This window comes from Merops nubicus, unplaced genomic scaffold (assembly GCF_000691845.1).
Source record: "Merops nubicus isolate BGI_N331 unplaced genomic scaffold, ASM69184v1 scaffold6271, whole genome shotgun sequence".
Taxonomy (NCBI): domain Eukaryota; kingdom Metazoa; phylum Chordata; class Aves; order Coraciiformes; family Meropidae; genus Merops; species Merops nubicus.
Window position 1 is genome coordinate 4,624 of NW_008590239.1, and position 10,428 is coordinate 15,051.

The following is a 10,428-nucleotide window of genomic DNA, read 5'->3' on the forward strand; positions in this document are numbered from 1 at the left end:
TATAAATAATTATAATAACTTCTTTTGATACACAAAAGTTTCTGAAAGCTCAAAGTCATTCAGATTGAATGCTGCTTCATGACAAAAGGAAATTATCTAAAATTTAAAGACTCCATTGAAGTCTTTAAATCCATGGAGAACAGGATCTGTACCACAAGGGTAAAGGACACCTTAGAAAGGCAGATATGGGCTACAAAATCTGGTCTGCATTGGTCTGTCCTTAATTTTTCTTCTATAGAAAGTATTTTTCAAAGGAAAGAGAAGTTTGCATCTTGCTGTTGTCTATGGAGAAAAGCAAAAAAGCAACCGAAATTCTGTAGTCCATTCCACAAAGTATGTTACATTGCCTGTGGATTACTGCGACTAAATCAGCACCTGTCTTGGCTGCCATTTCAGCTGTTTGGGATATTATAATAATTTTAAATTATCAGAGACAGTGTTCAGGAAATCTGGGTTAATTACGAATAAATTCAAAACTAAACAACAAAAAATTTCAGTGTAAACACAGGAAAAAATTTCAATGTTGCCATAAAAGGGCAATGTTTGTCATTAATAGAGGGGTTAGTTAGTTAACACACATCAATTTAACCACATGAAACATAAAAAATGTAAAGCTCAATTAGGGAGCTAAGAGAAAATCAGATTTCAGAGATGTTGTAAACTAATGTTCAAGTTTAATGCTCAGTCACTGCGGAAATTGAAACATACTTTAACTTTTGTTTCGTCAATACAATTTTCTCCTATTTTGAGATTCATGAGTGGAAATATAAACGACAGTGTGTCATTCTGGATTAATTTCCTACCAGTACGTTACGCCTTTGAAACTGGAATTGAGTCCTGCTGGACTGAATGTTACTTTCCACTGAGACAGTTACACATTGTATACACCGAATGCCAGCTTGATTCTTTCCATCTCAGATATTTAAAAACTGCAAAAATATGTAAAAGAAATCGAAAATAAAATTAATCTGATAAAGAAAAGGAAATTTAGAAATTAGAACTTTCAATGTAACTTTAAAACCTTGTTTCCTGCGTATGTATTCCTGTTAATGGCACTATAAAGCAAAGCTGGTGACACTGGAAAAGAAATCCAGGCCTTCCAGTCTGTTTATATCAACTTTAAGAGGTCTGGACTTGTTATTAGGAACCTATTACTGCTCTGCCTATTTAAGAAGATTTTAAATGTGAAATTTGTTTTCCATGGAGTTATAGTAGGGATTAATTTATAATATTAGTTTACTTTTTTGGCCATAAACAAGCTGTATACTGGAAGTTAAAAGCCCATGACTTTGTGAAAACACCAGAGAGAATGACATTTATGTATTCAAAAATCAGAACTCAGAAGAAAGGGTTTCTTTTAAACAGTCAAGATCGCTGTATTTTACACTAAATGCATAACTAATGTGCCACAGTTTATCAGTTCATCAAGTTTGTATTCTAGTCGTATACAAGTCCTTGCACTGAGAAAATGCGTGGGCTTCTGCTTATATTAACCAGCGATTCTACTACCACACTTTCACAAGATTTCACCCAAGAGCATTGAAATTAGTGAGTCTTTCTATTGACTTGCTGGGGTTTGGATCAGGCACATACAGCACTTTGGTGTGAAGTTAGCACTTCACCAGATGAGAGAAATGTAACAGCTCTTGTTTTTCTGAAGACCCAGTCTTCAGTCTGCTCTGAAAATTACGAGGGTAAGAATCATTTTCATGTAAGGCATGCAAAATCTTCACTGTTTTTTCTCTTCTCTTCCCTTTTATGTAGCTACTCTTACCATTTTAAATGTTGCTGGTTGAGAGATGGATTTATCATTCTCATCACTCCTCGGTTGTGATTTATTTGCCATGGCATAAGAGACTCCCCCTGAGAAATATTGCAGAGTCGTGAGTAGAAGCAATCTTGCAAGGGGTTAATGCTGTAATCTTTTTCTAGCCTGTTTATAATCCCAACAGTAGTCCAGTAACAGAGGAGGGTGGATCTAAAAAAGTGCCGGAGGGGCTGTGTGTGCGTGTGGCTGTGCGTGCATACGTGTGAGCCTGGATGTGCACGCATGCTTCGCTTTCCTGAACTGCCTGTGTGCTCCTGGAACAGACCTTGTTCAGCCTGAGCAGGACTCCCTATGCCAGGTGCTCCTGACAGAGGCTTGGAAGAGCTTCCTTGCACAGCTGCCTCCCTTGTATTCCTCCTGAAGATTTCATTCAGCAATGTATTTGTTTACTGAAAGAATGGGCAGATAGTTAGAATCCCACCCTCTTCTTCATTGAAGTTAACCTGTGGATACTGAAGAATGGAAATAGTTGATGCTAGCTTCCTAGGGAACGATACCAATATTACTGCTTTCCTGTGCAACATCATCTTAGAAAATGGCACTTTTTTCTGTGTGGATGATCCACCTTTTCCTTCTAAAGGTATGTAGAGAAAAAATTATTTTTTCTTGGCAGTTTTAGTTCTAACTGGAAGTAGATATACTATCAAAAGAGACAGCTACACAAGGGTTTTTTTTTTTTCTGGGAGGGACTACAATATCAAAAGATTGCTGATGTTAGGATGGGAAACAGGCAGGAAAGAATTCAGTATGTGCTGGTTTTCCAGGTTAAAAATGCAGCTAGAACAAAATTGGGATATAATGGAAATCTAAAACAGTAGCACTATTGGGCACAAAATGTGAACACCTCTGCTAAGGACTTGGAGAAACATGATTTTTACTCTTCGAGTGACTCAATAACAATGGAGTTATCTGATCTTGTACTGTGTATGAAAGTGATTAGATATGAAATTACAGCATCCCAAGGCTGCCAAAAAGTCCATATATTAAAATATTTTTGATTTATATGTTGTTCTTACTTTTGCATAAAGGAGGAACTCCTCTGGTGAGCAAGCGGTGCACACTAAGTGTTGTGAGCAGAACACACTTGTAAGAAGCTTTATTTGGCTGTCCAAGTACATCGTACTGCATGGTCTGTATTGTAATGTTATGCAATTCAGGTAGATCAGAATAAGTTTAAGGATTTCAGAACTCGACTGATTTTGCATTGGTGTAAAGACATAAACCTCAGTAAAACTGAATACAGAAGTTTTTTGCCTTTTGATTAAAGGATGAAACATATAATGCTAGTCCATGAGCCGCATACAGCATAACTGATTTTTCCTTGTGACAATTTTCAGATTTGCATCAGATAATTCGAATCCTGCTGTATTGTTTGATATTTCTGCTCAGCATTTTGGGGAATACGCTTGTAATTACAGTGCTGATAAGGAACAAGCGGATGAGAACAGTCACCAACACGTTTCTGCTGTCACTAGCAGTCAGTGACCTGATGCTTTGCCTTTTCTGCATGCCATTCACCCTCATTCCCAACCTGCTGAAAGATTTCATTTTTGGTAGCGCTGTTTGCAAAACTGCCACTTATTTCATGGGTAAGTCCTGGAAGTTTATACTTGTTTTGAAGACTGACTAACGAGATAGATGAGAAAGCCATTAAAGACCAGAAAAAAGCTGATTGTCTCCCTCTGCCATTGAACAGTTACCAAAATCACAAAGGAACAACTTTGTAGTGCAAGTCTTCATGGTTCTGGTTTCCTTGGTCTGATACAGCAAAACACAAAGACACCCACTTTATTTTAATGATATATAGAAGTGTTTTGCTGGATCAGGTCAAGTGAGAAGTATGTTGCATGATCCAGCTTTAGTGAGGAACCCAGAACATGTGCTTTCTTACCTGCCACTGATAGAGTTATTAGCAATGTTCAGATCACCCATCAGAAAAGACAGGGTTGCACAGTCCTCACTAAGGACGGATCTTGTCCACAGATTTTTGATAGCAATAATACATTAAAAAAATACATGAAAAAAATAGGGCAAAGCAGGTGTCATCTGCAGAGCTGGAAGTTAGAGTAAGCACTCTTTGAGAACAGACCAGGTGTGACCAGAGCTCACCAGAAGACCACCAAATACAGACAGATGTTTTAGAGGCTGACTTTAAGAAGCATCATTGTATATCCTTTGCCATACCTTCTTTGATTGTGGAGCCAGGAGTTTCCAAACACGTGGATTATGTATGTTGATGTAAATGAATTTGTCTTGCTTCCAATACTTCCTGTGTGTTTGCTTGCTTCTTAACAAAAAAACCAAAACAAAACAAAACAAAAACAAACAACCAACCAAACGAGTTGAACATTACATTACATAAAGTTTTTCCTACCTTGGGAGACCCTCTGTTAATCACAGAAACCTTAGGTTCCCTTTCAACCCCTGCCCTTGAGAACTTTGATGTAATGTGAAAGTACACACCCCAGGTGTGGGAATGGGAAATCAACATCTTTTTGTAGATAAAACCAATGAAACTAAAGGCCATGTTTAAACAATTATAATGAATTGCTGCCATAAAAACCATAAAACACTACTAAAGTGTTGTCATCTTCCTCTTATTTCACACTGTGTAAATGAATTTATTTAAAAAATCCATTTACATATTTTTGAACATTGTTTGTCATTATGAAGGTATTTTATTATAAAAGTCAGAATGTAGATATTTCCCATTAGCAGGTTAATGGGCTTCAACTGACAAACAGACACCAACATCCATTGCATCACCTTTGCTCAATTTTTCTTTTTAAGATGGAGGAAGACATTTTAAATTACAGAAGAATTGTGTAAAGCAAACTGTAAAGACATCGGCATTTTGTATTTTGACCCACACTAGAACATTCAGAAAGATGATTAAATGAAAGCTCATTCACTCAAAAAAAATTTGTGACAGTTAAGAAGAAACATTTATAAACTCGCAGTGATAAGCTGGGGCGCCTCACTGACAGAAATACAGACTACTGTTCTATTTTAGAATATCTGAACAGGAGACATTAAGGGAACTTTAAGGACAAAGATTCTGCTCCATGACTTAATTTCTTCTGCTTTGCAACTCCATTAGCACCTAATTTTAAAAGCAATAATGTATTTAACTCTCTTGAATAAGAAAAGCCAGATCACCAGTCAAGGAGGACACTTAAAAAAATTAAAACTCTAGAAGAGGGACTACGAACTTTTATATTAAAATAGCAATTAACAGCATAATCCCACTGATTTCAAATGCTTGTTTGAATTTCAGTGCAATTAGTGGAGTGGATAAAGCAAAGCAGTAGCAAAGAAAAGAACTAGGAGGAAAAGTGTCTTCTTTCCCTGTTATCAGAGTTTCATGGTTTGACAATATGAATCTTTTCTCTTGGTTTTCTGGAGTTAAAGAAGTGCAGAGCAGCAATATCAGTCTGAAGACCCAGACCCATTACCTACACATTCTTAACTGACTTGATCAGTATATTTATGAATATTTCAGCTTCTAAATAGTTGGCTATATTTTTAATTGTCTATGTGCATACAGAAAGTTAGCAAGGCTATTTGAAAATAACATGAACCTTTGAAATAAGAAAATAACCTTTTTCTTTATTTTACGTATAGGTGTCTCTGTAAGCGTATCTACATTCAACCTGGTTGCCATATCTCTGGAGAGATACAGTGCCATTTGCAAACCTCTGCAGTCCAGGGTCTGGCAAACAAAATCTCATGCCTTGAAAGTGATTGCTGCTACCTGGTGTGTGTCCTTTACTATCATGTCGCCGTACCCAATTTACAGCAAACTGGTACCTTTTACCAAGTATAACAACACCACGGCAAACATGTGTCGGCTCCTTTGGCCCAGTGATGCCATCCAGCAGTCTTGGTGAGACATAACTGACTGTTAGCAAATGCAAAATTATCTGGTGGAAAACAGGATTTCATGGTGGCATTAAGTCTATTGAAAATCAAGTATTAACCTTCAGCAAACATTTACACTTCTCTCACGCTTATTTAAGTAGTTTTTAAAAAATCACATTTTTAAGCTGCTTACATTTTGACACTTGTATGACTTTTCCCTTGTCATAGGAATGATACCCAACATGACAATGATTCTCACACTATGGTCTGCTAAGCCCCTACTGTCACTGTAAAGAAAGCATCTGTCACTCTTCAAATAGGAATTCTGCCTTCACTCATTTATACATAAACTTAAATATTCTCAGAGAAATCCTTGATTAGTCCTTGAGAAACGCGGACACATACAAACACCCCTCTGTGTGCTGCCTTTCCTGTTAATTTGTTTGACTGAAGGTCCTCTGAAACAAAGAAGTAGAAAATGAGAACTTAGAGAGGTTGCAAATGCCCTTCTGGAGAACTGAACCCTTTTGATCACTTGGAGTATACATACAGGCAGAGAGATGAGGGGAGAGATAGTGCTCCAAGTCCTACACACCCAAGCAGAGTAAGTAAATAGTAGCACTAGCAAGCAGCAATATTACTTAGACGTTATGTCCTTGCATGGTGACTAAATGCTTTTACTGGCACTGAGAAGATCTAAGGTTTTTTTGGATACAGAAGGTCAGCTGGAACTGGGAACAAGATTAAAGTGTGCTCCGCTTCAGTATGGTGTAGCCCCAAACATAGTAGAATTGTATTAATGCTCCCAAGCAGTGTCAGGTGCTTGGCAGTATGAGTACAGGCGAGGAGGGAGGGTGTAGGGTGAAATTCTCTTCTTCATGGTGTCAGTGCAGCTTCCCAGGTGTGTCAGTGAGTTTGTACCAAAGTCCCAGGGAGCAGAAGCAGCATAGGCTCATGAATGCATTTAAAATAAATTATTTCCCCAACTTGTAATCACACTAGAGAAGCTGCCCAGAAGAGTAACAGATGTGCAACCAAGTGAGAGCAAAGGGGTTGCCAGCCCTGGGACCCTTCCGTGGGGACTGCATAGCCCCAGGGGTGACAGCCCAGGTCATGGATGCTCTGTCCCTGCCCACATGCAGTACAACCCTGGGCAAGTCAGACCCCAGGGAAGTGGTGACTGCCAGATCCAGGGGCTCCTTTGAGAATCAGTAGCTCCTCATTTGGCTTCTGCAAGGCAATTTTTAGATCATCTGAAGCTACAGGGCATCTGACACTCACCTGCTTACAAGAGGGAGCCCCACTGGTGGGCAGAGAGACCTTCTGCCCCCTCTACCCACTACAGCAGTGCCCATCTCCTCTGGGCCCACAGAGATGGGGTGACAGATATTCTGTGTCACAACGGTCTTGTTCCTACAGTACTTTTCTGGGGGAAGGAGTAGAAGAGGTGGCAAGCTTCTGATTTCAAGAGCTGTCAAAATGATGCTTTATATTGGCATGAAAAAAATTCAGAAAAAAAATTGAAATCCTGTCCCCCCAAATACTTCCCTGGAGAAAAAAGCGTTTTTCTGGGTTTGTGCTATTCGCTGGTCTCAGTTTGTCTTTTGATTCTTTAGGTACACTTTCCTGCTACTCATACTCTTTCTTATACCTGGGATTATAATGATGATTGCATATGGCCTAATTTCTTTGGAACTCTATAGAGGAATAAAATTTGATGCCAGTCAGAGAAAATCTTCACAAGGTAATAATACATTTAGGCTTCTGGTTTTTTGGTTTTTTTTTAATGTTGAAGATACAAGCAGTGACCTTGGCTGCTAAAATGAAAATTTTCTATTTGAAAAAAATAGCACTATGGTCACTTATGGTTGTGAACCTGCCAGATGCATTTGTTAATTGAAATTATTCCATTATTCACTAGCAAATAATTCCTCACCTATGACTTTTTCACAAAGACTCTGGGCAGGATACACTAAATTTCTAATTTGCTTATTATAGAAATATGAAGATTATTTTTCTGGCCATGGATGAGGACCATTTCTGTCAATAAATATCACAATAAAATGGTCAAATTAAAACAGAAGCATACAATTTTGAAAGCTATCTTAAGTGGAACCTTGAGCAAACAGTGTCCTTACATCTTCTGCATGAATTTGTATACAGTTGAGAAATGGGAATATTGGGAGATAGCAGACAGAGAACAACTGATACACGACTGAGTCAGAAGCAGTCCAGAGTTTTCTTTGCAGCAGTTTTTAAGCCACGAATTATGTTCTTTAGCTAGACTTAGACTCCATGCTTCGTTTTTATTCTGGATCACTGTTCAAAGATATTGTGCCAACTCTTTAATCACTAATTTATATGTACAGAAATAAAAATAAGTACCAGCAGTTCCAGATATGAGGATGGAGATGGATGCTACCTCACCAAAAACAAAAGAAAAAGGAAAATGCCATTGCAACAGCTCTCGGCTACTAGCCATAGCAAAATAGACAGGGTGAGAAGCAGCAGCTCTTCTGCCAACCTAATGGCCAAGAAACTCGTCATCCGCATGTTGATGGTGATAGTGATTTTGTTTTTCCTCTGCTGGACTCCCATCTTCAGCGTCAACGCCTGGCGCGCCTTTGACACCGCGTCGGCGGACCAGCGTCTCTCAGGGGCTCCTATCTCCTTCATCCACCTGCTGTCCTACACTTCTGCCTGCGTGAACCCCATCATATACTGCTTCATGAACAAGCGTTTCCGCACGGGTTTTCTAGCCACTTTCACCTGCTGTGCAAAGCAACCCCCCCCTGCGATACGGGGAGAGGCTGCTGATGAAGAGGAAGGGAAGACAACAGGGGCTTCGCTCTCCAAATGTTCCTACACACACATGAACGTGTGCGCACCCCCCTGAGCTGCAGCAGAAGAGGCAACGAGTGGCCTACAGAAAGTCAAGTGTTTGTCGTCTGGTCTTGGAAAATGACTGTGGCATCAGGTGAACGTGATTTAGTCCCAAGGTAATGAAACACTTCAGCTGACAGTAAACACAGTGAGAATTTTATGGGAAATGGGTGCAATCACTGTCTGAGCTTTATATCACTTTCCCTTCAAAAGTACAAAGGAGGAAGAGGGCTCTTTGAAGATAAGGGACTTTACAAAAAGCCTTAGAGGATGCTCTGTCATAAATTCTCCTGTAAAAATTAGTGTCCTTTACATCAACAGTTTCATTCAGTTTTTGACTGCAGTTCTGAGTATCTTAAAATTTACAAGATTCTAATAGATTCTCCTCAAACATGAATACATGTATTGCAGCCTTCACTTCAATATCTATGCCTCATAACCAAATTTTTCAGTTACATTTGTAGAATTTTTTCACATTATTCTAGCTGAGCTAATACGTGTTGAGATCATTTTGGTGTCACAGTCAATTAAGAGAAGAATTGTGGGGTGGGCACAATGGACTCATCTATGTGAGAATAATGCCCTAAAATAATTTCATCCTTTTTTTTTTTTTTTTTTTTAAATAAAGTGAAAATAAATATTAGTGACTTTGTGAATGGAGTGCATTCTTCACTGGTGCAATAACCTAAATTAACATAATTTAATGTATTTTTTTTTTTAAATAAATTCCATAGAACAAGCACAAAGAAGTGACTTTCTTCTGTGCAGCTGCAAGCACCCATATGTACAAGTGAAAGTCTCTTAGGTGAGCCTCAAAGGCTCACATGAAAATTCTCACACTGGGAAGCACTTGGGATGAAGGCAAAGAGGTGATTTTACAAAAGATGCAGGACAGAAGCTGTAGGACGATGCCCACAGTAGTCATACATTTCACAAAAACATTCATAGACACTCCTGGCATGGTACTGCCCGTATGCAAATGGAAGCCATGGGCTATAGAAAGGCAGAAAGAGCAGACACAATGAGCAAAGGCTAAAAGACTTTGTCAGAAAACAGAGTTTTTCTAAACTTTGGAATGACTCTTTTCTTACAACTAACTGTATTTCTAAACAAACTCAAGAGAGAAAGAAGCCCAAACCTTTGAATGATGTAGTGTTGGTGTTTTATGGACCAAAGAAGTGTTTTATGGTCTCTTCTCCTGCGCAGAGCACAGGTGAGTGCAGGTGCTCAGGTCATGCCCTTTGCTCTGTGCAGCTCAGCAGAAGTTCTATAGTTTATTTTGTTTTGTGAAAATATCCTCTTGGAGATGCTTCTGTCTTCTAGCTGAATCAATATAATTTAAAAACATTTGCTATTAGATAGAGATTAAATTTGAGTACAGCATGGAATGTAGATGTGGATATTAAATATAAACTCTCACAAGGTTTTTAATCAGGAAAATCTGATCTCTTTACAGAATGACCATAAATTGGAAATACAGTTTGAGTTCCAGGTACTCAGAGTCATGTTGTGCACTCGGTTATTGCTTGGAATGTTTACCCATGTAACTTAGCACACAGCTTGGGCTATTATTTTTTTTTGCATCCAGCTTCTCCACAGACAGGAAATTAAAAAAAAAAAAAATCTAAGCACTATTTATGCACAATCCATAGAAACAATGTTTTGCCTGCCACGTTAATAAAGTAGCACTGTTCCTGGAATGCTGCTGAGACTGCTGACATCGATCTGACCTTTTGCAAATACCCACTAAATTGAATTATGGGATTTAATTAATAACAATGTAATGAAAATCTTACTTCACTTAAGGATGTAGGATGAGACTCTCTACAAACCTGCCCTGCCTGTTGAAACTAAAG

At 38.6% G+C, this 10,428-nt stretch overlaps 1 protein-coding gene across 1 annotated transcript; it reads left to right on the plus strand.

The window, feature by feature from the left end:
* The first annotated feature begins 2,128 nt into the window (after positions 1-2,128).
* On the plus strand, positions 2,129-8,585 carry CCKAR (cholecystokinin A receptor). Its single transcript, XM_008949857.1, has 5 exons — positions 2,129-2,408; positions 3,166-3,417; positions 5,453-5,714; positions 7,306-7,433; positions 8,059-8,585. The coding sequence occupies exons 1-5, from the start codon at positions 2,288-2,290 to the stop codon at positions 8,583-8,585; spliced, it is 1,290 nt and encodes a 429-aa protein (XP_008948105.1). The 5' UTR covers positions 2,129-2,287.
* The last annotated feature ends 1,843 nt before the right edge of the window (positions 8,586-10,428 follow it).

What these genes read in the sequence shown, in the direction of transcription:
- CCKAR (XM_008949857.1), top strand. Translation starts at nt 2,288, where the DNA reads ATGGAAATAGTTGATGCTAGCTTCCTAGGGAACGATACCAATATTACT. An exon ending in TCCACCTTTTCCTTCTAAAG is followed by an intron (nt 2,409 to 3,165) that starts GTATGTAGAGAA and finishes GACAATTTTCAG; the next exon opens with ATTTGCATCAGATAATTCGA. An exon ending in TCAGAGAAAATCTTCACAAG is followed by an intron (nt 7,434 to 8,058) that starts GTAATAATACAT and finishes TTATATGTACAG; the next exon opens with AAATAAAAATAAGTACCAGC.